A 27,670-nucleotide genomic window follows, 5' to 3' on the forward strand; every position below is an offset into this window, starting at 1 on the left:
GCCTCAGCGGCACGGGCAGTGCAGATCTGCCTGAGGTCACCTGGCCCTTGTCCCGCCATGCCACTCCGGGCTACTCCTCACCTGCCCACCTTGGCCCCCTGCTCTGGGCCAGGCCCTGTGCTCTGCTTTCTTTTGCAGGAACTTGGCGGGTGGGCTGCGTGCTGTTCTTCCACCCCTGGTTAGTTTTCTATCTGTAACTAACCGGCCTGCCCCGAAACTTCCCCACAGAAGACTCGAACAGAGCCCGGCTGGCCTTCTGCGGGCCGCATCCACCAGAGCCTGCCGGGGACCCACCCGCCACCCACTCCTCCAGCTCCCCTCAGGGCCAAGGTCCCTGGCCCCGGGACTCCAGGAGAGGAAGTTAAAGAAACTTAAGACTTTGCCTTAACCTCAACCTGAAGAATCTGAGAAAAAAGTTGCCTTAACCAACAAATTGTTTTTTCTATTTAACAGGTACAGCTGGGGACACGCACACACCCCAAACAGAAATAAGAACGTTGATTCACAGTCCACAGCGCACCCCCACCTGGAATGGGCACCGCTGCCTGCCTGCACACACGTGCACATGAGCGTGGACATGCGTGGGCACGAATGCACTGTGCACGTGTGTGCGGGCTTTGCACGTGTGTGTGGATGCATGTATCAGTGCATGTGCACTGTGTACACACACACGAACACCCGTGCGCTCCTGTGTGGACACAGGCACACGCGCGCATGCACACACGCACACGCACGCATACACACACACGAGCGCATACACACATGCACACGCGTGCATACACACGCATACAACGCGCGCACACGCGTGCACACGCGTGCATACACACACGCATACACGAACATGCGCGCATACACACGCACACGAGTGCATACACACAAATGCACACGCGTGCATACACACGCACACACACATGCACACGCGCGACCGGCACGGTACACGCATCGCCGTGTTCTCGCGCACGTCCGCGCCGCCCTGTGCAACCGACCCCTCGGCCGCAGGGAGGCGCGAGTGCGAGCTGCCGGCCGCGGGCTCCCCCAGGCGCCCGCACTCCCACCTGAACCTAAACCCGAGGACCCGCGAGCGGAAGCCGGGCCAGGGGATTCGAACCCGCGGTCCACGGGAGGAGCGGCGCATGCGTGCACCAGGGCGGCGCCCTGCGCTCCCCAGAGGGCTCAGCACCCACAGTTCCAAGCGCGGGGCCGTGTCCGGAAGTCCGTGGAGCGCCCCTTCCGCTCCCCGTCCTCTGATTCGTTACCAGCCACTTCCACTTCCGCTGACAGTGTTCGCCTCTTCCCGCCGTCCGCCGGGCGTGCCGCCGCAGGAAATGCACGCCCGCCCTGTTTTGTTTCCGGGGTAATCTGCTCCTTTGAAGGACGCTCGGAACTTCCGGGTGTTCCTCTCAGCCTCTGATTGGCTAGTCTTATGAATATATTAGAGCAGGACGAAAAGATCCTTTTCCTCTTTACACTCAGATCAATGAAGACTATGGATATGCACAGTGGTTGTGTCTCCACGGACTCGGCGTTTCCACGCGCGTTCTCTGTGGAGCGCGGACAGAAAGTCACCATCACTGAAAAGCGAATGGTCTGCGGGCTCTTAAATAGCGCGCGGGCGCGGTTACAGGCGTGTTGTATGAAAGGAGAGAAGGTTAGCACTCCCCTTGACAAGGATGGAAGAGGCCCTCGGGCCTGACAACACGCATACGGTTAAGGCATTGCCACCTACTTCGTGGCATCTAACCATCGTTTTTTTTTTCCCCATCGGTGTAGGGGTCCCCTCCCCAGGTGCGCGTTGCCTGCGCAGGAGCCGCCACCTCCGTCTCCGTGGCCGTGTCGTTCCCGCTGCCCTGCTCGGGGTGGGCTTGGCTCTGCCGGGCCTTCAGCATCCACTGCCCCTGGCAGCTCAGCAGAGCGGGCCCTTCCTGTTTACTCAGAACCCATCCCTGGTCCAGCGGCCTCCCTTACCCGCCGCACTGAGTGCTTCCCGGGGTCCCCGGCTGTGCCACATGTAGCCCACAAGCTCATCTCTTTAAATGACACAGGTGGAACCCCACCTGTGCAGGTTTCCTGTCAATGGAAATCCCTGGAAAAGCAGAAGCAAGGGTTCGGCAGCGGTAGGGTAAGTGGGGGTTCATGTGCCCATCAGGTGCTTTCCCAGTATGTCTACCCAGAGCACAAATTGCTGCGAGTTTGTAACTGTAGGGCTCACTGAAGGACCTAGAAAAATGCTTATCAAATCGATGACTCCCCTGTTTGAAAGTGCACACGCACCCTCCGCTGCATGTTCTCAATAAGAAATGGAAACTCGGTCTGTCCCACCACCAGCTCTCACTACCAGTCTGCAGGGCGCACAGGAGACAGGGAGACCTTCAATAGCCCCACAGAGACAAGCTCAGCAAAATCCAGACCATGGAGCCTGCAGGATGAATGACTCGGTTTAAACAGGCAAATGGAAAGGGAAAGAGGGAGAGCCTGGAGATTTAACAAGGCTTCAGACAAACCAGCTAACCGCGCATGTATGTGTGCATGGCTATGTGAACGTGCATACGTGTGGATGTGTGCAGGGTGCATGCATGCCCACACGTTCACGTGTGCATGTGCAGTGTACTGTGTAACGTTTGCATGTGTACATGCATGCATTGCAATGTTGCAAGCATATGCATGTGTGCACACGTGCACTCGTCTACGCACGTGTGTGCCCGCGCATAGGCACACACATTCTTTAAAGATATGAAAACAATTGGGAAAATCTGATCAGATATTTGATTTTTTAAAAATCTTTAGGTGTGAAAATGGTGTCATAATGATGCTGTTGGAGAATTACCACTTAGAGATACTATGTATTCATTGCTCACATGACAAAATGTCTGGGATTTGCACTAAAATAACCAGGGAGGAGCATCTGAAACAGCATGTAAGTTTCTGTAGCAGGGTGACAGGGACATGCGTTACACTCCTCTCTCCACTTCTATATAGGTTTGGAAGCTTTTGTAATAAAGTTTTTAATGAATACACCAAGATATTCCCCAAAATGTTAGTAGAAATGTAGGTGATACATTAATATATTTGCCTGCCTGATTAACACTGTCAATAATTAGCACAAATACGTTCATAGTAAAAAAAACTCAAGAACTTTCACACATTACACAGTGGCACACTGGGGACACTGCCCACCAAGGGGACAGCTGCATCTTAAATTCTTAGGGGACAAAATTACAGGACATGAAAATCTTTATTTTCAAAAAGAACGTATTTTTACATAAATCTACAACAGAGAATTCAAATGTAGAAAAAATATATTCAGGGACACAGTGCTCATGGCAAGCTCCCCTGCCCTTGCAGGAGCTGCAGCACCAAAACGAGCAGAACTAAATACAAAGCAATGTGGCTGGAACCTGTGCTGTCATCAAAACAGGCTGCAAAGGCAGGGTCCCAGACCCTGAGCATTTTACTGTAGAAACTTACTCCTTCAACCAGGTACTGTGCTTGCACCTCTGCTTCCAGGAAGGGATGGGACATCGTAGGAAGCTTATTTCCAGACTCTTGTAGTTTTTCTCACAGCAACCACTGGATGACTCCCATGATGCCTGGCAGAGGGCAGGAGTCCTCTGCCCCACCAGGCAAGTCCCACCTCCTCCACTGGGCCCGTCCAGCTGAAGGCCCTAAAGGCTTTATCCAGAACCCCGGCCCAGGGACTCCAGGCCTCAAAAAGGCAGAGACAGCAGGGCTCCAGATCCACAGCTATGTGCAGACCCAGAGCCCAAGCCGTGCTTGCTTCCCAGAGCACCAACACCCTGTCCTCTCCAAAGCTCTGCCACCTGTGGGGGAATGCACCTTGCCAACCCTCCCATGGCCCTTTCTTTTGTCCAGCAACCCTCATCTACAAAGCCTCTCTGTGGGGCAGGCAGCAGTCACAGGCAACCCTGCCATTCTGAGCACCACCAGCTCTGCCCGGGCCTGATGGCCAGGACCCAAAGAGGCTCCAGCTTGAGCAGAGGCTGCTGGGGTGAGGGCCCAGGGAACGGCGTAGGAATGACACCAACTCCCCAAAAGAGCCAGCTCCTGGGGCCACCCATGACATCAGGAAACCGTGCCTTCTGGAGCAACCTGCCGGACCTGAGGGAGGTAACCCCAGAGCTGGTCAGAACAGAGTCTGACCTGGCATTAAGAAGCCAGGAAACCCTTCCTACACTATGTTGGGCCATCTCCAACATTTCAGCAGGAACAGTTCCAGAGCTTCGGCTCCTTTTCTTTTTTTTTTTTTGACTGGTAAGGGGTTCGCAACACTGGGCACGGTGTGGTCCGCACCGCGCTCAGCCAGTGAGCGCACCGGCCATCCCTACATAGGATCCAAACCTGCGGCCTTAGCGCTACCAGCGCAGCACTCTCCCAAGTGAGCCACGGGGCCGGCCCGCTTCAGCTCCTTTTCAACCAAGAACTTCCCCTGCTCCTCCCACCCCACTACGGAACATATTAGTATCTTCAGAAAGTGAAGGGACACATTAGACAGGCACATGTCTTTTGAGAAAAATCTCTTTGACCCACCTCCTTCCTGTTGTGAGACTTTTCATTAAAAAAAGCCAAATGGAGACAAGCTTTACATGAGAACTCAGTTGCCACAACTGTATACAAAATCCCACCTTTTATTACAGTTTGTGGTGCACTGTCGCATGCACACTGTGAGACAGACGGGACCACCATGTGCAGTCACTGTGCTGTCGCGCAGGAACCATGAACTCCCAATTACAACAGGTTTTTACATGGCAATGACCTTACAGTGTTGTGTTTTCCAGAAAGACCTGAAAACACATTGGGAACTACCACAGGCAGGGGTGGACGAGCAGCTAGAGCCGTGTCATTAAGAGCATCTACCCAACCACAAGGGGGGCCAGGCCTCCGGAGGCCTGTAGTGGGGCCCGCAGGCCAAAGCCACGGCAGTGGCTCTCACAGCGTTTGTGCTGGGTAATGAGATATCGAAAAAGGTACGGAACATTTACTGGAAAAAAACACAACTCGTGATAAATCGAACTTCACCCTTTTGTAATAAAAAATTTAAAATTTTTGTTGACTCTGGTTGAACACAACATAGACTAGGAGCTCTTCCCTAGACAGTGTTAGAAGAATTGGCAAGAAATGTCACCAGCAACTTTTAGAACTTTCCGGGGGCCCGCTCGTTCCCCTCGGCCAAATCATCTTCAAGGAGGAGGCTCAAATCAGGCCCCTGTCCAGATCCCCCGGGCCCACACCCAGGGGACACCTCTGCAACACCCACGTTTCTTGCCAATCCAGGTCAACTTCCTGACAGTCTCTCATGTGGTATCAACAGGACTCAGCAGTCGCTCTTCCACAGTTTAATTGTTTTGTCATTTTCTAACGCAGCTGAGGCGATGATGTTTTCTGTCGGGTGACAAGCTGTTGAGATCACAACATCTGAAAACAGAAAGACAGTCAAGAGCAAGCCCCTTGCCTTGGGTCCAGAGGCACAGCCCCAGGCCAAGACCCGTCTGCCCTACAGGGCTAGTGGCCACGCCTGCCCTGCTGGCCTCAGGAGGACGAGGGCTCCTGCAGCCCAGACCACCGGCCACCACACAGAGGATTCAGGGCGACCGCTCAAAGGTGCTAGCAGCTGCAAGGAGCACCCGCCACCTGGCTGCTCAGCACAGAAGAGCCCCACAGACAGCGAGCAGGAGGAATAGCAGGTGGACCCCATGGGGGACAGATGGCCTGGGCTGGACAGCTGCAGGCCAGCCCCATCTGCAGAGCAGGGAGCCACAGCAAGCCCTCCCCAGCCGGCCACAAGGAGGGGACTCTTGGCTCGGAAGCACCTGCTCACAGGGACGACAGCCATACTTGCCAGGCCTCACCTCTTTGTGGACAACGCCCCTCTTTTACCTGGACCTAGGGCTGGCCACTCCCACCCCACTGGGCCCAGAAGCACCCCGCAGGGCTGACTCTGTCACTGTGGCAGAAGTCCACCCAGGCAGGGCTATCAGAGCTCACAAGCCAGCCTGTGAGGACAGCCACATCATGTGTTCAGTTCACATCAACCAACCCCAAAACTATGCCTGCTCCCTGAGGGTCTTTGGTCAACACCAAGGGCCCCACACCACAGAGGACAGTGGCCAGCGGCGCAAGGAGCCGCCTCTGGCAAGGGGGCGGAGGGGAGGCAGCCCGGGTGCAGCATGAGGGTGGTGGGACTCAGCCCACACCCGGCGCAGGGGAGCTGCTGTCTTTAGGAAAGAGCGCGGCACTTGCTCAGACTTACAAAGGCCCTCACTGACCCCGCAAGATGTGAAAGTGGGGCGGGAGAGCGGCAGAATGGCCTTCGTGAGCAGCTGAGGTGGCGGCGTCCCCAGGGCACTGGGAGCCAGCCTGAGACGCAGCGTGGAGCTGGGGCTCTACCTGGGCGGCAGGAGGTCAGTGCCTCTGACAGGAGGGACAGTGGCATTCTCACCATCCCGGGTCGAGGAAATGGGGTCACCACAACATGGCACAGAAACAGGGCTGCATGCACCTGAGAAGTCACAAAGCCATGTGCACTTCCAGGACCAGAACACCCGGCAGAACAGGAGGAGGCCAAGGCCAGCCCTGGGCCTGTGGCAGAACTGGGCCTGACCGGCTCTGTGGCCCTGGCCTAAGGCACTTAGCAACAGTCTCTAAACCAGGCAAGGACCCCTCCCAGGCCACTAGAGGACCCAGGAGGAAGGAGGTGGCAGGCCACTGAAAACCACACTGTTTTCATCAACTGTCACTGCACAAAGACAGTGGCATGCAGGCTGCGGGTCAGCTCGGATGTCTGGAGCATGGACCTGATGACACCGAGGCCCAGGGTTCCATCCCTGTACCGGCCAGCCACCGAAAAAAAAAAAGGTGACACGTGACTTGTCACAAACACAGCTCACCTGTGTGGCCTTGCAATTTCTGTACAATCTCTTTTGTTTGAAGGTTCCAAATGTAAACCAGGTTATCTTCTGAACCAGACACGATCCACTGGGTAGCGGCAAACGGGAAAGATGGGTGAGAAGAACAGGTCAGAGCTCACGTGTGCGGAAGGGACAGGACACTGCGATGACGCCATGCCCCCGGGGGTTATCATGCTGAACTCAAAACATGGAGCTCCTGTGGGTCTCAGTGTGGCTTCAAGTCCCCTTTCCCTACACGGAGACAGCCCTGCCCCTGCCCCACCCCCGCTAGGAGGACACACGGGAGCCACTGGAGCCACATGCACCACGGGCAGCTTCTGGCTGGAAGACGCTTCCCTCGGGTACCACTTTCTGAGTTCCTGCATCACTCACGCTGTAGCTGAATGCCACAGTCACTCCCGCCTCAGCAAGGGGTCTCAATCAGATGGCAGAGCCAGGACTGGGGGCGTGTGCTCACATGAACCCCACTGTGAGCAGTCACAGCACAGCCCCATCACCCTCACGACAGAACTGCCGCCACGCAAGAGAACGAGGCGGACCCAGGAGCAGACAAGAGACACCCCAGCACACTCAGTAGAGTCGCCAGTACTCGGCACTGTGTGATTTCACATTGGTGAAACACAGGAAACTCCTACCAGTCTGTGGGCACAGGAAGCGTCTCCCAGAGGACAGAGCAACCTGCAGCAGGCGCGGCCCCTCAGGAGGGGACGTCGGGAAGGGTGAGAGGCTTCTCTGCGGGGAACTTACCTTCCCGCCAGTGACGGAGAAATTGGCGAATATGCAGTATTTCTCATTCTTGTGACCAGTGTACGTCTTCAGGCACTGGAAGGCAGGGGACAGGCTGTGTCAGTCACAACGGCCCTGTACCCTACGTCATTCCTGTACTCAGCGCAGGAGTTTTATTCCTGACTAAACTTAGTTCTCAAAAGTACAGATGCTTCTCAACTCACAATGGGGTTATGCCCAATAAACTCGACAAGTTGAAAATACCTTAACTCAACCCTCCAGAAGTTGGGGACCATCTGCACCCTAAATTCGCCCAAGTGCAAAGCCCGCACGAAACCCTAAACTTGCACATGGCAGTCTGCAAAAACCCAAGTCTTCAAGACGCTTGCACCAAACCAACTCAGTGAGGACGCCCTTCTGAGCTGCCCTCCCGCTCCACCTCCTGGGGGTCAGCTCTGCTACCTCCAAAAGCCATCACACAGCCCGAGTCGTCTGTGACCAGAGCCAAGTCCGTGGCCCTGGCACTCACCTTCCCCTTGCTGTAGTCCCAGAGCTTCAGCGTGCTGCAAGACAGAGACAGGGTGTGAGGTGGCGCCCGCAGGCCTCCCTTCCATGCCACAGCAAGCGCCAGCCGCGAGGCCAGCGGGGCTACAGCCTGTCCCCACATGCGGGGCCCCAAAGTCCAGCAACAGGATGACACCCAAGAGCACAAAGAGAGAACCCCAAATATTTGTAGTTCAAAGAAAGAATTTTTAAAAGGAAGACGCCATGTGTTATCATCCCTAAATCAGTCCATGCTCGGAAATCATCTCGGTTCCAGAAACACCCAGATTTCCCTGCAACACTCTTTGCCCATCCAGGGGCACGAATTCACTCTGACCACTGGGGTAGGGAGACTGACCAGTGAAAACGCCCAACTGCATGGCCCTCGGGGCACGAATTCACTCTGACCACTGGGGTAGGGAGACTGACCAGTGAAAACGCCCAACTGCATGGCCCTCGGAGGAGCTGGGGCCAAGCACAGCCCACAAGGGCTGCTCCACATGTGGCCATGGAGAAGCCAGGCTCAAGTGGCTACCCAGGAGCCCAACAGTTGACAAACTGTGAAATTCTGCTCTGTAGTTTTGTCAGAAGAAAATCAAGGTGCTCAGAGTCAGAACCAGAAAGGACCTCAGAGGCCACCCTGTCCCATCCACTCCTTCACACAGGGAGATAGTATGCTCTGGTTACACAGTCACTCACCAAGAAAACCAGACCCAAAAGCTTCTTCAGACCTGAAATTCGGCCTCCAGCAGAGATGGGTGGGGCTTTCCTTCCAGCTTAGTCTGCATTCCAGAAGCCTAAGCTCCAGCAGGAGTCTGGATCATGCAATAAGCGTGAAATACCCTCTACGAAGTTTCCCCAGCACGGAGGCCACGTGCCCTGCCCCCATGCAGACACAAGGGCACTCACTTGTCCAGCGTTGCTGCGAGGATGTACTTGCCATTCGGAGAGAACTTCACAAAGGACACCGGGGGGTTGTCGTCATCTGCATTGAGAACAGAGACAGGCTGACACACAGCAGGTGCTGCCCAGAGGAGGCAGGCCCAGTGCCCGGTCGCTGTGTGTGACATCTGAGTGAGGGGCCGCCACCGTGCCAACACCGCCACCCTCACGGAGCCCCCGAAGAGCCACCTGCACCTCCCTTCCCCCGCCTCATCGTGAGTGACTCTCCTCGATGCCTCTCAGGCCCTCAGCTGCTCTGACATCAGGCTCTAGGACCAAAGGGCCTGTGACGAGTCAGCTCCGGTCAGCAGGCCTCCCACTCCACGGGGCCTCCTCAGGCTCAGGGCACACGAGAGGACTCAGGACGTTAATGACCTCACAAAAGATGAGGTGTGCACAGACCCACGTAGACTGAGAAACTGTCCCCTAGGGAAAAGTGACTTGTACAAATCATCTCCAATACTTTCTCATTACGTGGTTGTCACAGCAGAAGATTTTTACATTCCGCCTAGAACTGACCTTGAGGACCTTAGGCCCATGTGTCTGCTTCTACTGCTGGGCTCTAAAAGCTGGTCCCTGGCGACCCTGGGAATGAGGAAGAGCCGCCCTTTCCCACACTCACACCGGTGAATGAGGGTCAGCGCTCCCAGAAACTGCCAGCAGAAAGGCGGGTTTCCAGGGCGTCAGGACCCCATAAGCCTCCCAGCAGGAGAAAGGCAGGAGTTTCCTTCCCCAGGCCTGGGTTGGGAGGAGAGGATCCGAGGGAGGACGCATCTGGGTGCGGGTCCCATCCCAGGCCCCTTGGAGGCCCCGCGGGTGTGCATGTGCTGGTGTGTCCCCAACACCAGAGGGGACACGGCACGCGGCATTACCACCTCGGGGAGGCTGGGCCTCGCCACCAGGTACCCAGGGCCTGCAGTCCCTCGGGCTGGTCACCCACACTGAAAAGGCACAGGAGACGTGTGAGCCATGCAAGCCCTGCCTTGGGGTCACACTGCATCACACTGGGAAGGCAGGCTGAGGTCACAACAAGGGCAAGCCCATTTAATTCAGCTGATGTCAAGTAGTGCCTCATATTTCTAACCCAAGCTAACTTAGCAAAGCGCCACTGGGAACAGGTCAGCTGACCTTTCTTAGTGAAATCCAAAAAGTTCTAATCTGCTGGACCTGCGGAGAAATCAGATGGGAAAACCGCTACCCACTGACCCTTCCTTCCCGACCCTGTACCCCACAGCCCAGCGGGAGTTACAAACTACCAACTGCCTGGGTTTGAATCCTGGCCCGGGCTGACCTGCTGTGAAGCTCTGGGATAATTAACCCCTCTGCGCCTCAGACTCCCATCCTGTGACAGGAGGACAACACCCTGACCTACAGGGTGGCTGCAAGGATTACAGTCAGGCCTCCATGAGGGTGACACTCAGTTTGTGATGTCACCCTGGGAGGTGAGGCTGCCCCTCAAAGGCCACTGTTTCTGGTGAACTGTGCCCACCCCAAAACTCATGTTGGAGCCCCTACCCCCAATCCCTAGGGAGGTGACTATATTTGGAGACAGGGCCCTTAAAGAGGGGATTAAGTTAAAATAAGGCCCTTATGGTATGGCCTCGTCCATTCTGACCTGTGTCCTTATAAGAGGAAATTCAGACACACAAAGAGACCCTGGGTCACACATGCACGGGGGACAACCACATGAGGAGAGGCCTCAGGAGAACCTGCCCTGGGCACCCTGATTTCAGACGACCAGCTTCCAGAACTGTGAGGGTCAACCCCTGCAGCTGAAGCACCGACTATGTATGCTGTCAAGGCAGGCCTAGCAGACTAGAGAGCCGCGTGTCAGCCCAGGGAGGAAGCCAGGAGGTGGGGGGGTGGCCACCCCCAGGGGACGACCTCCCTCCTTACGGCACAGAACCAGCGGCTTCCCCAGGAGCCTATGCCCATCCTACTTTACCCTTTAACCAGAAACTTCATGCTCCAGGCTGGCACAGGGTGATCGGCCCGCTCCAACACTAACTCACCCCTGATGAAACCCTCCCAGGCTCCTGCATGAAGGCCCTGCCAGCACAAGGTTGGGACCCTGGCCCATCACCCACCTGCCAGACACCCACACACCACGCCCGGTGGCCAGGCCAAGTCTTTCCTTCCCCCTTCATCCCCAGCCATGAGTCAAATACCATCTGCAGACCTCAGGCCCATCCCAGGTACTCCAGGGCACCCCCAGCAGATGGGCACGCTTCAGGGCAGGGGCTCATGGGCATTCAGAGAAGGACAAGCCAACCAGTCCTGAGCAAGGCCCGAGGGAACAGGCCAAAGTGCTCCAAACTGGCCAGAGAGCGGAAAAGCCATAGCAGGAAATTTGCACCAAAAGAAAGAAGAGATTTAATTAGCAGTCCGGAAGGCGCTCACAGGGGGTGGGAATGGGAGTAGAGGAGGACAATGCCTCCCAAAGGAGCAGATCTAGCAGAGGAGAGCAGACGGACTCGTGAAAAAGGGAGGCTTTGGAGAAATCCCTTCCGAAGCAGGGCGGGAAACAAGGCAGGAGAAGCCCTGGCGGGCCGGAGCACAGGCCACAAGCCCAGGCAAGCAGCACTCACCGATGAGCGTCTTCAGGCACTGGCCCGAAGCCGTGTCCCAGATGCGACTTCAAAGCAAAAAGAACAAAAAAATTCAAGAAAGCAGGTTACTACAAGTAGCTTAGTGAGCACTACTAATTAAAGACAGTCGTCCCTCTGTATATGCAGGGGATTGGTTCCAGCACCCGCCCTTGAATACTAAAAGCCACAGCCACTCAAGTCCCTGACCCAAAATGGCACAGTGTCTGCACAGAAGCTACGCTCACCCTCCAGTACTTCACGTCACCTCCACACTACTTACAATGCCTAATGCAACGTAAATGCCACATAAACAGTTGTTATACTGTATCAGTTTTTAGTTCGTATTTTTTATTACCGTATTATCTTATTGGTGTTTTTCAAGTATTTTCAGTCCACAGTTAGTTGAATCCATGGATGCAGAACTGCAGATATGGAGGGTGTAAGTTTCAGGACTAACACGCTTTTCCCTATTTCTTTTTTTAATGTTATGCTTCATTCCTTTATCTAACAATTATTCTCTCACATTCTAGGGAAACAGCCTAGACATAGCAAGTACACACTGTCCGTACTCGCTACGTACAGAGACTGTGTGCAGCACTTCTAGAATTCTCTCCCTCAGCGGCACAGTCCACCCCGGCACAGAGCAGAGCGTGCCACCCTCCCCTCCCTTCCTGGCCAGGGTGGCCGGGGGCCGCGCCTTCCTCCCAGGTCTCTCCCCACGCTCACGTGAACACACCCAAGCAGGAGCCCCCCAGGAGGGCTTTTTTTTTTAAATAAAAACAGAATATCATATGCGATTTTCTGGACATCCCTCTTGTTGAACAGCAAGAGAACATATGTGGTGTCTTCAAAATGTCCACGAAAGGATTTGTGTCGTCTCTTACTTCAGTGTTTCCACTAACTTTCTGAAGCACCCTCGTATTCAAAGACCACTATTCCCAGGACAGGCAGGAAGAGGCCTCTGCGACTTTCGACAATGCACGTGCTTGGGTGCTCGGGACGCGTGCCATTCGTGTACGCTGCAGCCCGCGCCTCTGCAGCCGGGCTCCCGGTGGCGGTCACTGGCCCAGAGACGACAGTGACAGTCACATTCCGGAGGTGAGCCCTGCACCCTCCGCGCGCTTGTGTCTGTGTGTGAGCCGGCCGGACGGGTCTGCTCTCCGGGCCAGAGCTGAGGCTGCCTCCAGGAGCGACCCTCAGGCACACCGCCCCTCAGCTGTCCCTGTGCCACCACCGCACTGCGGGCTTCGGCTTTTAAAGCCTGAACCAGCAGCTCTCCTCCTCGCTCCATCTTGATCCGAACCCACGACCTTGGTGTTACATGGCGGTGCTCTCACCAACTCGGCCAACCAGCCAGCCTCTCTACAGATTTTAAATCCATTTCATCTACTTACAAAAATATCCTGGCGGGATTCTACGTGGACTGCTTTCGAGGACACAGGCTGAGGACGACTGGCACTTGACCACCAGGTGGAAGTGACCGCATCCCCTGCATCCTGGTCCCCAAACTACTTTGTGTGTCCTTTCACTGAGGTTTTGTCACTTTTCTATGGGCCCTGCTCTCTCAGCACACACATTGCTAAACGTCTCAACATGTCTGTCACCATCACAGAGGGAACTCTTCCTTGTCTCTTAACGGTAACTCCTACTGTAAAGAAAAACACTCAGTTGTCAAACGCTGACCTTGACAAACATGTAATCACATCTTGTAGCCAGCAGGGCTGGAGGTTCAGAACCAGACTATGGAGCCAGTGTGTGGTCTGGATCCTGGTCTGTCACTTGCCGGCTGAGGGACAACTGCCCTATTGTTTATCCCTGCCTCAGTTTCCCAACTGCAAATGGGGACAGCAAGGATCATGTACCCCCACTGTACGGTTAAACAGGTGAGCACTTGCAAGTGCCACAGCAGTGGCTTGTACATTTTTTAAAATATACACATGTATCATTTACAAAGAGATAAACCTTATCCAATTTTCACACAATTATTTTTATGTTCTTATCACATTAACTAGAAACTCCAAAGTACACTGAGTAATGGGAGAAGTGGGCACACCTGTTTTGCTCAATTTGGACAGAAATAGTTTCAGTGTGTCACCATGTTGTAAAACTCATGCCCAGTTTCCAGCAGTTGACAATATTGGCCTTTGCCACTGAGGGGTTTGTACTAGGATGTTATCAGGTGCCTTTTTGACCTCTACTAATAATAACCTAAAGGGATGCTTGCCTTTAATTTGTTGATATAATTAGAGTATAGGTTTCCTGGTGCTTGTTTTTATCTTTCCATTATTCAATAAACTTATTTGGTCATGGAATATATTTTGGTACACTGCTGGATTCAGTTTGCTAACATTTTCTTTGGAATTCTGACGTCAGTATTCATGACTGAGTTGCCCTCTGAGGTTTTGTTTTAGGACCAGCCATCAGGTTTGGGTAGTAAGGTCATGCTAGAGCCATAAAACGAATTGGGGAGCTCCTCATTTTCTATGGTCTGGAATTGTTCAGATAACCTTAGAAATACGTTATTTAACTGGATTCAGGTACAAAACCACAGGGACTGGTATTATTTTTAGACCTTCAATCACCTTTTCTAATTATTTCCTTGGTAGTGACTGACCCCTCGGGCTCCCACTTCCTGGGCCAGTTTAGGAAACGTGGACTAGCCTCTCCTCGGCGCCCCACGGCGCTGCTCAGAGCGCAAGGGTCGACTCTTCTCTAAATGTGCAGCTTTCCCACCCCCTTTCTACTCTTGCCTATGTTTGCTTTTTCCTTAAATGGGCTTAACTATTGCTAACTATTTTAAGTATTGGCTTTATTAAAGAATACACCTTATGCTGATTTTCCTTTTTTTTCCCATTCCTCCTCTTTATAGCTTTATAAATTCCCTCCTCCTAGTTTCTTTGGTACATTTTTTCTAATTTCTTTAGAAAGGTTTTAGAGCCAGGTCTACTAGTGATTCTGAGACTGTCCCACGCTCTTAAGAAAACACCTAGGCACCCTGGTTAGTTTTAATTATTCAGGAAGTCATTTCTGGAGGTCTAGCTTAGAGCCAATGCCTTCAATTATTTTGATGATGTTGTAATTTCTTATATTAAACCTCTTCCTGGCTTTAAAAAAAAAAAAAAAAAACTAGAGCTTCCAGACTATGAACACATGGAGGTGCTGGGGGTGGCCAGAAGGAGAGGGCGTGAGAGCTCTGAGAAGCTCCGTGTCCACACACTCGCCCTGGGCCTCTCTTCCATCTGACTGTTCCTGAGTGATGTCTTTTGTGATAAACCTGTAAACAGTCAGGTGTGGATTATGGGTTTAATCGTGGCCACTACTGGACAGCACAGGGCCCAGGTGACTTCATTTGTGCCTGAGCACATCCTGGTGACCTCAGCCCCAAACACCAACAGTGCTGGTACCAGAGTGTGTACCCTGCGGGAGTATGGCCCAGAACTGTGTGCTGTGAGGCTGTGGACAGGCGTGACTGGGTGCATCTCTGACCTACGATCATCTCCCTCCAGGGCCACCTCATCAAGGCTCACAACGGGACTGTGTGGGCTGACTACGAACTGCCCCTTGGGTTGCAGCATGCCCACCCCTCACAGGTCCATCGTCATGCAAACCCCCGGGGCAGACTGGAAAACACATTTACTCTGCTCCTTTGCACAAGGTAGAAAAAAAAGGAAAATCCATTTAGAGTGTGTGTTCCCCCATGGGCTCTGTGCAGCCCGGCTGTCTAGCCCCCACCATTGGGGTCTGCCCTGGCTGTGACAGGTGGCAACGCCGTAATGCAGACGGACCTGCAGAATTGGCACAAAAGCTTTCACGGTGCTTCCGGTGGTTATTTTGGAAGAATCATGTCTTTTTGTTAAATAAAATTAGTACTAAAGAAAACATACTTTCTGTTGGCCGTACACTATGGATCCTCTATATTCAGCATATAAGTAGCTTATGGTATCAACCAGGATTGCTAAGTCTCAAGTCCTCTTCTGTCAAAGTCTAAAAGGAATCTATTAAAAACACCAAAAAAAAATTTTTTTTTAAAAGATGACCAGTAAGGAGATCTAACCCTTGACTTGGTGTTGTCAGCACCACACTCCCCCAAGTGAGCGAACCGGCCATCCCTATATGGGATCTGAACCTGTGGCCCTGGTGTTATCAGCACCACACTCTCCCGAGTGAGCCACGGGCAGCCCAAAAACACCAAAAAAATTTTAAATCGAGGTCTTCTTGTAGTTCTAGTTTTGATTTGATATCCTTTGGCGCTATGCAGCTTGATGCACAGAGGCTCCTAGTTCGTCATAAAGTCCACCTAATTCATGACATGTCATGCTGTCCCAGCACTGTCGTCTTCCAGTCCCACTCCTGGGGACGCTCCTCTCGCTTTGTATCCCCAACATCATCTGCCCATCCTATATCAAGACTTTACCAACCATTTCATTTCAGGTGTGTTTCTCGAAAGCAACGTAGAGTCAGGAGGTGTTTTGTTTTGTTTTAACCCAACCCTGACAGCCTTTTATAAGGGTTTTCAGCCAATTCATCTACTACCATAAAACAATACACTACATAGTCACACATCACTTAATGACAGGGAAACATTCTGGGCAACACGAGGTCAACTGACTTCGCTGCCACAGTGTGTCTTTACACGGCCCTAGACGAGACAGCCTGCTGCACCTGCAGCTCCATTACAACCTCATGGGACCACTGCCATGGACGTGGCCCGTCACTGACCACATGTCATTATGTGGCCTGTGACTACTTTACTTCTTCCGTGTTATTCTTACATGTGCTAGGCCGGCCCGTGGCTCACTCAGTAGAGTGCGGTGCTGATAACACCAAGGCCACAGTTTCGGATCCTATATAGGGATGGCCGGTTTGCTCACTGGCTGAGCGTGGTGCTGACAACACCAAGCCAAGGGTTGAGATCCCCTTACCAGTCATCTTTAAAAAAAAAAAAAAAAAAAAAAAAATTCTTACATGTGCTATTTATGTGACTCTATTTCCCCCCTTTATTTCATTTTTGCTACACGTAGAGATGTTTCTAGTCACACTTCCTTTCCATTAGTAATCAAAGTCCTTCTAGGGTCATCCATTCAGTCAGCAGCTGCCATCGCACCTCTCCTCCTTAGTGACCACACTTAAACGAGGTGTGACACTATGCTTTCCAAACCCAAGATGCCACCTAACACTCCTGCTCCCCACACCCACCTCCAGCGTGGACTCCGCTGAGTTCAATTTCCACGTTTACTTCTGCACTTTCCCTTATGTCTCCTGCAGAATGCAGACCACTCCCACAACTGCAAGCTCTGCATTAGCCATTTACACTCCACTGATGATTCTGCAAGACACCGAGCCTCTCTTCCTCCCCCTCCTCCCTGCACTGGGGTCTGTTCTGACTTGTCTGCCCAGGACTTGATGAACAAGAAGATGGCACACTCTCGAACCTCCCGTATCAGCACATCTTTCTCTCATCCGTTTTCCATGAGCTGCTGAAGAGCACGCGCTTCAGCGTCCGCAGGAGCCCAAGTCTGACAGGGAAAGGCCTCTCGGGCTCTCTGCCTCGGGAGGCCCCCACCCTCCTCTCCACCACGCTAGCCCCTTGCCCCATCTTCCCACACAGCGTCTCCCGCCCCCTGAAATCATACTGCACACCTGTGGAATGTCTGCAGCCCCCCCCCCCCCCACTAGAGTATAAGCTTCTGGAAAGAAAAGATTTGTGTCTTCATTCCTCGGCTGTACCCCCAGAGGCCAGAGCAGTGCAAGAGCAGTAGCCTTTAATACACATTTGTTGACTAAATGAAGTAAATTTTTCACTTACCAGAGACCATCGTAGCTACTTGAAACTATCAAGGATCCATCACGATTAAAATGAACCTAGGATTAGAAATAAGAGGGAAAAAAGAAACTTACTTTCAGGTCCTCAACACGATTGCTTCTTGCCTGAATGGCCCTACTCATGAACACACACAACAATGGGAAACACACACCTAGTGCCAACCAGGTTTTTTCCAGTGGCCACATCGGAAGAGTACAAGGAAATGGGTGAAAGCAACTTGACAGATTGCACCTAACACGTCTGAGATATTACTGCACCACATGATCAGCACTGAATATGATCACAATATACTTCCCATTCTTTCTTGTTGTGCTAAGTCTCCAAAATCTGAAAGAGTGTCTCACACTTGCTGGGCGCCAGGCGTGGATGCAGCTGGACAGTGCAGCTCAAGGGCTGTCTCCGTTCTCACCCTGCTCTTCCCAGCCCCGCTGCAGGATGCCCTTGCAGCACCAGCTGCTTAACCAAAGCTGTCCCGCCATCAGCCTCACAAAAGAAACCTCGAGTGCCACACGTGGCTGGCCGTGCTCTTATAGTCTAGCCTGGTGGTCTCCATTGTGGTCCTGGACAAGCAGTGACAGCACCCTGGAATGTGTTTGAAATGCCTGTTCTCAGGCCCCACCCCAGACCCCCAAGTCAGAAACTCTAGGTCCGGGCCCAGCAGTCTGTGCTGTGCATTCAACTCACAGCAATTGGTCTAACCATTCATCACTTCCTTTAAATTTGCAAAACAGACTTTAAAAGAAGCCACTAGGCTGGACAATAACGAGTCAACTCAGGTCCCCAAAAGTCACAATGCCGACCCCCTGCTCTGCTCTGGCCTCCTAACCATGTCCGGACACCGCCTGCTGGCAGACACACTAGGCCTGGTTTTCCCACTCAACCCATGGTCAGGCGCAAGAGGCACATGGCCCCACCTCACAACCTGATGGAAGACAGCCACACAAAAGAAAGTGCATGAAGACACAAGTAAGGGGACAAGGCAGCTCCCGGCAGGGGCCACCCAGCCTGTCTCACATGAACAGTCATGAGGTGCCCTCTGCAGAGGTGACATGGGGCAGACAGGAGCGAGCGCCAGCGCCCAGGGCAAGAACCCTGCAGGCCACAGGCTGTGGCAGGGCAGCAAGGGGTGTAGAACAAAGGGGTCACAGTGGGACTTCAGTTCAGAAGCTAAAAGCGTAAGAGTGCGGGCTGGAGAGGACAGGGCCTGGGTGAGGAGGAGGGATGGGACGGAGCAAGCAGAGGGCCACCCACCTCGCTGCTGCTAGCTCCAGCACGTGCCTCTACGTCCTGACACAGCCCTTCCCCTCCTAAAAACTCATCCTGCAGAAACTGTCACACAAGTACACGGGGCCTCCTACACTAGCAGGTCCTCCCCAGGACTTGTACCTATTGGGGCTTTGCAGAGTCTCAGACGGGCAAAGCCTTCCAAGGGTACAAATGCTTAAAATCATTCACCACCAGAACTTTAGAAAGTGAAAAGCCCATCTGCTGGGTAACAACAAACAAACAGTTTACACAAGTTTCCTTCAATTTGTCAAAAAAAGGCAAATTTGGTCAAGAAACTACCTCAAGCTCCTTATTAACAAAGGAAGCTTTTAGACGTTTATAGCACTTTGTGATAATGTGCGTATTTCTCTCTCCGTCAGCCCGTGCTGTGGGGTGGTGTCTGGACAGCACATCATGGGCCACTACAGAGCCCGTCCCTGGAGGGCACAAGGGACGGGCACAACTAGGTCATCCCGCCACACCCATCTATCAATGCTAACTCCACTCAAAACACACTTCATCAGTTTTCACTCTTCCCAACCCACAGCTCCCTCTTCTCCAACCACCCTCCTTGTCCTGTGCACTTCGGTTCAGGGGACACCTCCCTCTGAAAGTCCCCGGCCACCTGCCTCCCGGCCCACAGGAAAGGACCCTAGGCACTTGCCACAGGGCAACCCACTGGCTCCTTACCCACCTGCCCCTCCACGGCACTCAGGAACATGAGATCTCTGGGGTCCCCAGTCCACAACCACTGACCATCACTCTAGATTGCTGCATGACAGCAGGAATCAGCTGGACATGAGCCATGTCCAGTGTCAGAGGGACTTATGGCTGGACACCGCTGTGTCCAGTGTCAGAGGGACTTACAGCTGGACACCACTGTGTCCAATGTCAGAGGAACTAACGGCTGGACACTGCCGCGTCCAGTGTCAGAGGGACTTACGGCTGAGACGGGATCTGAATGTGCAGGCAAAGTCTTGAGGCACTTTCCTGTCTTCACGTCCCATATCCTCACGCTTTCATCAAACTGGAGACAAAAAGAGATTAAAGTGATTTCACAGAAAGAGAGAGGAGACAACAGACTCCCCAGAACCCAAGGACAGAACCCAAGGACTGCCACCACCCCGTGCTGCCCAACAAAACCCCAGAAACAACTCGAAGCCCATCCACCATCCCCGCAGTGCTGTACAGCTTGATCCCGCGGACCTCTCTACCACCTGCGCCCCCCAAGAAGAGCCACCAGCCACACTTACGGATCCCGAGACAATGAGGTTGGACTGGGGGTTGAAGTTACAGCAGAAGACATAATTACTGTGCCCTTTCAGGGTTTTCAGACACTTCCCCTAAAACAGAGTATTACAAAACCGTCGTTCCCAGTGGCTGTTTCCCCAAAAATCCTGGCCAGGCCAAACTCACCAAAGCAGATCCTATAACAGCTCCAAAGCACATCTGACCTCCTCCCAGGGACAGCTGGTCCCCAAACTCAACTCCACCCCATCCCTCATGCCACACAATCTTCCTTGGGGGAAGTGTCACTCACCGAGCTCACGTCCCATATCTTCAAGGTCTTATCATCTGAGGCAGAAACAAGGAGGTTAGAATCTGAAGACCAGGCTACGTCAGATATTCCCTTGGGGAGATAAAAACACAGTCACCATCCTGACAGGGGACAAAACATGACTAACCCGCAAAAGGTCAAAACCCCATCATGCACTATCCCTTCAGGAAACCCTCCAACTAGAGTCACCCATCGGGAAGAAACGCCACATGGGCCCCAGGGCACAGCAGGAACTGCAGCCCTGCTGGCCTCACAGAAGAGCAGAAAGTTGTCTGTGGGGGTCAAAAGCGTCTGCACTAAAACACAAGAGGCAAATAACTACAAAAAGATGTGGGGAAACTTCCATCTTAACCCAGAAGCCATGAGACAGGCCCTGACCATGGACAGCCAGAGCTGCCCATGCAGCAGTCAGCCGCCACCTACCAGCTTGTGGCCAGAAATGGTTTTCTCAAATTTTCCGTCATATGCTCCCCAAATTTTAATGAGTTTATCCGCAGCTGAAAGAAACAGAAAGGAGCTGAGGCTCAGAGTAGGAGCATGGCTGTCCTGTCACCTGGAGTTCAGACATGAACCCCTGGTAACTAGTACCCATTGCTCAGAAACCCATTCAGCACAGCCCCGCGTAGGGGAGGGCCAGTTCTCTTCCCCAATCTCCCAGGCCCCATCTCTTCAGAGTGCCAGTGGGCACAATTTTAACAGGCAGTGGCTTCTTTGTGCAAGCAAGCCACCCTACCCCGTCCCACCCGCAGCTCAGACCGCCCCTCCCAGCAGCTCAGGCACTTGATACGCACATGAACTTGCCAGCCACTCTCCGTTTGGGCTGAATTTCACAGAGGACACAGCTTTTGTGTGGCCAGCCAGGGTGAACTTTAGAGCATAGTTTGGTTTAACAGGTGTAGGCTGTTGGAGAGACAGCACAACTTAAGTTAGCAGAAAGTAACCACCAATACCCTATTCCATTGACTACCACTTTGAATTTGATTCCCAAAGCTGAATTTCAAGCTCAGAGCTATCTCCTGAGCTCCAAATCCAAATGCCAAGTACCTACTAGAAATCTCTGCCTGAACTTCACCTTTCAAATTGAACACACCTAAATCTGAGCCCATCATCCCCCTCAAAACCCTGCTTCTCCTACAGCTCCCACTTCAGTAAGACAGCTCCACCACCTGGGCTAGAAACGTCTGCGCCCCCTCAAGTCCCCACCTTACCCCACATCTGATCATCCTGCATCACAGAAGTCACACCTGCTCCAGCCTTGCTCACCCACCTCCCCACCAAGTCCAGCCTCCCCAAAGTACATGGGAAGACAGCGCCCCCTGCCAAAGACCTGCCTGTGCATCAGAGGTGGGAGGGGTTTCGTGAAGAGATGTTTTCTGGGTCCCATGCAAACTCTTACTACAATCAGGACCAAGAACCTGTATTTTTAATAAAGCCCCCTCCACCAGGTGGACAGGCTTGGAATCCCTGACACAGCACATAACGAGCCTTCATCAGGTACGTGGGCAATGAATAAAAACTGGCAGCAATACGTAACGGAGGAGGGATTATCAAGAATCTTTAAGCCTATTTGTCCCCGGAAGGCCCCCAAGGAACCCTCAGGCACGTACCTTGCTCTGGGTGGCTGAAGAGGAAGGGGTGGGCTGTGCCCTGGCAGCCTCGGTCTCGGGCTTCTTCTCCTCCGTTGCCATGGCTCTGAAGCCCACCAAGCAGGGGACGCCAATGGAGATTCACAATGGAAAGAGGCTGTCTGATACCCGAAACCTACAGTGGGGGGCCAAGGCCAGCAAACAAACCATACTTTTAAAAATCAGTTTCCCAGAAAAAGGATAAAAACAATTTTGACCACCATATTGAACCCTGTAACAAATAAACTGTTCCAAATTGGGGAATCTATTAACCTAACTCCATCCTAGTACTATTCAAATGCTACACTAAGATACCTCTGCTCTCGCCCCTTCTGTAATCATAAGGAGACTCCGCCCTCAAGGGTGCATCCTATTTTGTTAGATGTAGGAATGCTGCACAGTTCATGCAAACAAAATGCAATTTTCTTCAAAGAACCCTTGATACGTTAAAAAAACAAAACAAAACAAAAGGTTTCCTGACAAAAACTAACATGTCAAATAAAAGGAGACTGACCTTTAGGTCATAGTAGTTTGGGAACTCACTCAAATCCTAAAATGTACCCCAAGTGACACAATCAGGTTAACAGCCACGTTGAAAACACACGAGCATGCACCCAGTGGTCTATGCCCCGCTGGTATGCAGCCTGCAGCTACAAAGCTGCCTTCCAGAATGCTAACAGCTCACAGGGCTCTCACCCCTAGCGATATAACTGCAAAACACAGCCAACAAGAGCAAACCAGAGCCCATTCTGCCGGCTGTAGTTTCCACGATCTGCCTTTTGCAGAAGCACCTGAAGCATGGCACTGACACTCGGCAAGCAAGGCTCGCACTGCAGAGCAGGGAGAGACTGCAGCTCAGTCCAGTTTCTGCCTGACAACGGGAACTATCCAAAACCTGCACAGTAAGCAACTGGTTTCCTCTATCACAAGAGCGAATCCTGTTACTCAGACACATCTCATAAAAGCCTACCAGCTTATTCTGAAATAAGGAAAAGCAGTATTAAAAAAAGAGAGCCACCAAGACATGCTTACAAATATCTCTGGCCATCCGAATCCTGGAAACTAGCACTTCCGTTAATCTGAGTTTACACACTGTAAATTCCAGCCTGAAGCTGGAAACTGAAATCTTGCACAGGCTCCTTAACAACACTAAGGCGACATTGGAAGTCATGAAAAAAGCGCATGTCTCCAAGTCTTCACTGAAGAATGACAACAGCCACTGTGCAGGGAACAACTGCAGCCACAGCTCCACATCACCTGCAGCAAAGATCCTGCATCAGTCCAAGGACGGACAGAGCTGCACTTTACAGCCCAGGTATGGGGGTGGGGGCCGCAGGTCCCAAAGACATGCTCAAGGGACAAAGTGCTGGCGCAATTCTGGTGCTTATCTTTGTCTAGCTGGCTACGCCAATTTAACCCAACTGCTGCCTTCTCCTTTGTGGGCTGGACAAGCAGCGGGAGAGGAGCTCAGCAAGGCCAAGCAAGGAGCTGGAAAGTCCATTTCAAAGACCCTAGCGGGAAAAAGGCAGACTACAGCCAGAGCTGAGAAGTGTAGCCCTGCCCCACTCAGGTGAAACACCAGAACAGAAGAGGCTGGGGGTGGCTGGAGGGCTGGTCTCTCTACCCACAGGGGTGAAAAAGCCAGAGCTGCTCCTTTCAGCAAAAAGGAGACTCACCTAGAGGATCTTGACTCCTGCACTCAGGTGAGGAAGAGCAGATAGGTGGTCTTACAGAAAAGGCACCCAACCCCTCCCAGCTCAAGTTCAACTGCCCAACCCTTAGCAAAACATTAACATGTAAAAATCAGCAGGACTCTAAGAATATCATTTCTTGGCCCAAGAGAGTTTCTACTCTGCTGGGTGGGGTCAAGGATTGGCATTTTTCATGAACACTCAGCTGTTCCCTGTGGGACAATCCTTTTGAGGCTCCAGGAAAGCCAGTTAGGGATTCAGGAGGGAGGTGCAGAAGGTCAATGCAATCAACTTGCAGGAAAGATGACCTGGAGGTGGCCTCCAGAGCAGGTGCTGCCTGTCCGCTCTTAGCAGCCACAGCTTTCCCCCAGGTGAGCCTGACCACCTGAGGCTGAGCAACCAAGCCTTGGCATGCTCCACTGGAGTGCTTGTCAAATGCAGATTCCTGGACTCCACCTCGGACCCTGACACCACAGGGGTGTGACTGTAGGATGTAACCTGCATTTTAATACAGGCACCCACGTGACTCACAGGTGACCAGGCCAACCCTACCTCGGTTCTTGCACACAATTCTGTCTGCTCACCTCTCTGCCTTCCTTATGGGACTAGCACAGCATCTGCCACAATCGGAGTTTAAAAGAACCTCAATATCAAAAAAGGGGCCTGGGTGGGTAGGGACTTGCACGACAACGCTAGTCAGGAGTGTGTGTTGACATCACCCAAAATGACACTAGTCCAAGGCCCCACACGAGGAGGGATGTTGGTCTCTCCCTTCATGACAGAGGCCTCACACCCCAGGGACCCCAGCTGGAGGGTGGGACCCGGCTGCCTAGGGCTGAGGGATGAGCGGCGGGATCAGGGTAGGGGCCGCTTCTACAAGGAGGAGAAGCTCGCCACATACAGGTACTGGGTGGGTTCGATGGGTCTGGGGTCTTTCCCCGCAGCAGTGGAGGGAAAGGGGACCACGAGAGAAGTGCACGCTGGCGACAGGAAAAAGCAGTCCCAGTCCCGGCTCAGCCCTTGTCACTCACCACCGCGGGAGGGGAAGTCGGGGGGCGCGAGTGGGGTACGTGGGGAGAGGGAGAGGGGCGGAAAGGCCCAGGCCCCGAGGGCGGGGGAGAGGGTGCGCAGCGCGGGCCGCGGCGGGAGCGTCTCCGCGGTGGGAGGCAGTCGGGGTCCGGGTCGTTTGCGGCGGGGCCGGGCCCGAGGCCCGCGGGGAACACGTGCGGCGCCGGGAGCGGTTTCGGGGCGCCCGGCGTCACCCCGCCGCCCGCGTCGCTCCCGCCGGGCCAGGGGCCTCCCGCTTACCTGCCGGGCCGTGGCGGCGGTCCGGTCTCGGGGCTGGCGTCGGCCGCCGCCTGGGCGGGAGCGCGGACCGAGCTCGACGAGGCGGCAGCTCCGGCAGGCGCCAGGCGGCGTGGGGCGGTGGCAATGCGCTTGCGCGCAGGGGCGGCACGGCGCCCGGGGGCGGGGCGAGGCTCCGGCCAGCCCCTCGGAGGGGCACTACGGGAGGCGGCGAGGGCCAGAACGCCTCGGGCAGCCCCAGCGCCTTAAAGGGACAGCGTGCGGCGCGGGCTTCCTGCTTTCAGAGCGTTAAGCCAAAATTTGGGTGGTGGATTCTCTCCGTCTCCTGCCATTTCTAAGGACTGAAGTCTAATAGGACGTACAGGAAGGTGCAGGGGTGCGAGCACACCCCGCCGCGGGGCTCCGCGCAGGTGGCGGGCGGTGCCCCGCGGTGCCCCGGGAGTCGGGCGTCTGTCCGGCCGCCAGGCCCCTTCTCAACGCTCGGACCCCGAGCGCGGCCCGCCCCAGGCGAATGCTCCTCGCGCGCGTCTCAGCCTGTCCTCGGGCCACCGCGGGCGCACGTGTGCGGTGCCTGCCCGCTCTGAAGACCGGGACCTGCGTGTCCCACAGGCTCGGCGCCCGCGCGGGACCCAGAGTCCCTCCCCTGTCCCACCTTAGGCTGGCTGCTGGGCTCTTCCCGCCTCTGAGTGCGGAGAGCCAGGTGGACACACCTGCTGCGTCCCTGTGCCCCGTGCACCGAGGAGAGTCAGTCCCAGCAGTCGCTGTAGCGGGCTGCTCTGCAGTCCGCAAAGTGATCTCGAGGCTGCGCCCTCCTGGGGGCACAGGGTAGGGGTTTGTCATCCCGTTTGACAAATGGGGAGGGGAGGTCCAGAGAGGACTACTGGGGGCCTAAGGAGGACCTGGAGGCGGGTCTTCTGGGCCTAAATCCTGCACATTCTCACCTGGCTGACCCATTTGTGCTACCCACATGGGTCTTTGAATTTTGGAGGCGGGCATGGCCTCGGCAGCCCAAGAGCCCCAACCCAGGCCTATGGGTAGTAGCCTCCAGTCTCTCATTTTCCAATTAAAAGTGGAACACCAAATATGGCACAGGAACCTGTGCAAACAAAGGAGCAGAGCATTTGAAATGGAAACGCCCAGGGAACGTGAGGTGTGCGGTTGTCATAGATACCGGAGATGAAAGAGTGAGTTGGTCTGGAGTCCCCCTCCCAGGAAGGACACAGATATGGCAAGATGTCTGTCTGGTCCTGGCAGGGCTCCTTGTGGACCTGTGTGCCCAAGAGGCCGAATCACCTTGGGCCGGGTGCACTGGGGCATGAGGTAGTGGCTATGGAAGGCTAACGAAACCAACTCAGATGAAGAACGGCATCTCCATCTCCATCCGCCTGGCCGCCTAGGCCAGAAACCCCAGCCCATCATAGGTTGGTCTCCCCTCCACCACCCCTCAGATGGCCCTCAGATCCATCCACTTCTCTCGGTTTACCAGACCCCGCCTCCCCTCCAGCCTGTGCACCTGAGGTTCTGCCCCAAATCGAAAGCACTTGCAGTCCTTCAACCCTCCCAGCAGAGCAGGATAGGAGGGTCCTGACCCCAGAACCCTCAGAACCCAAACCACGTTCCCAGATCACACTCCCAGGTGAAATAGTCTCACCCCCCTCCCCGCAGGAGGTAGAGCCTAGAAGAGAAAATGAGAAAATCCTCCAACTCTGTTGAGTGTTTTGCAATCCCTCCCTGCAGTCATAGCTTAAATCGTGAAACCAAATGACACAGCAGGATAGAGCAATTTAACAAAAGCGAATAATTTGCTTTATTGTCTAAGTTTTAAATCCTTTTATATCCTGCGTGAAATGTTGTCAGGCCCAGAAAAACCACAGGTGGAAATAGAAAACAGTAAAGAACCATGGAAGAGGGGAAAACATGTTGGAGATTTGTTTTTTCTTAACATTAACTGTGCTCCAGACACCAGGAGCAAATTGGTAAATGAAACTGTTCTGTGAACAGTTTTTATAAATACAGCGTTTCTAGTGTCAGAGGACAGATTTACAACAAATGTAAAGATCTCAGTTGGGGGCTGGCTGGTTAGCTCAGCTGTTTAGAGCATAGCCTTGTAACACCAAGGTCAGGGGTCTGGTTCCCTGCATGGGCCAGCCACCCAAAAATTAAAATAATAATAAAAATAAAGATCTCAATTGGCTGTATCACAACTCTAGAATCGAGCAACCCCATATTCCATAAAACAGAATAAGTGTTCCAATGAGCAAGCAGAGGAGATTGGTTTTATAGAGGGGAAAGGCTGGAGAATTAGAACAAAGAACAAAAAGCAGATTGGTCATTTCAAAGTTACTTTCCTTGAAAGGTGGAGACAGGGAGTCAGAACAATAGAAAAATAACCAACTAGTAACATCAGATTACTTCAGGCTATTCTTTTTGTGTAAGATTAAAGCAGAGGGAACTTCATTATCATGCCTATTAAAGTTTTAACTGGCCTGTTTGGGAAGTTGGTTGTTATCTCACTCTCCTAACTTCTCAGAAGGTCAGACTCAACTTAGTTTAGATTTGGTGACATGGAACTTAGCAGGGGTGACTCCATTTTGGTTTTTAGTCTGAGCCCACCTGGGCACCCTCCCCACTGGCCCAGGTCCCTTCTGCTCAACAGCCCCCAGCAGCCAACGTCCACTT

General features: G+C 53.4%; 1 protein-coding gene and 1 non-coding gene across 2 annotated transcripts; one reads left to right on the top strand and one right to left on the bottom strand.

Annotated features, from left to right (window-relative positions):
* Positions 1-1,626: 1,626 nt before the first annotated feature.
* Positions 1,627-1,752, top strand: LOC134366276 (U6atac minor spliceosomal RNA). The gene has a single exon (XR_010022267.1). It is a non-coding gene; the product is annotated as a U6atac minor spliceosomal RNA (small nuclear RNA).
* A 3,266-nt stretch (positions 1,753-5,018) lies between these two features.
* WDR5 (WD repeat domain 5) lies at positions 5,019-25,112 on the bottom strand. The gene is made up of 14 exons (XM_063081954.1): positions 24,995-25,112; positions 21,978-22,131; positions 21,162-21,270; positions 20,794-20,867; positions 20,353-20,442; positions 20,066-20,155; positions 19,756-19,839; positions 17,529-17,584; positions 11,723-11,769; positions 9,102-9,177; positions 8,179-8,212; positions 7,671-7,745; positions 6,903-6,990; positions 5,019-5,430 (listed from the first exon to the last, which is right to left on the bottom strand). The coding sequence occupies exons 2-14, from the start codon at positions 22,056-22,058 to the stop codon at positions 5,330-5,332; spliced, it is 1,005 nt and encodes a 334-aa protein (XP_062938024.1). The 5' UTR covers positions 22,059-22,131; positions 24,995-25,112; the 3' UTR covers positions 5,019-5,329.
* Between the last annotated feature and the right edge of the window lie 2,558 nt (positions 25,113-27,670).

The sequence above is a fragment of the Cynocephalus volans genome, chromosome 17 (genome assembly GCF_027409185.1).
Source record: "Cynocephalus volans isolate mCynVol1 chromosome 17, mCynVol1.pri, whole genome shotgun sequence".
Lineage (NCBI taxonomy): Eukaryota > Metazoa > Chordata > Mammalia > Dermoptera > Cynocephalidae > Cynocephalus > Cynocephalus volans.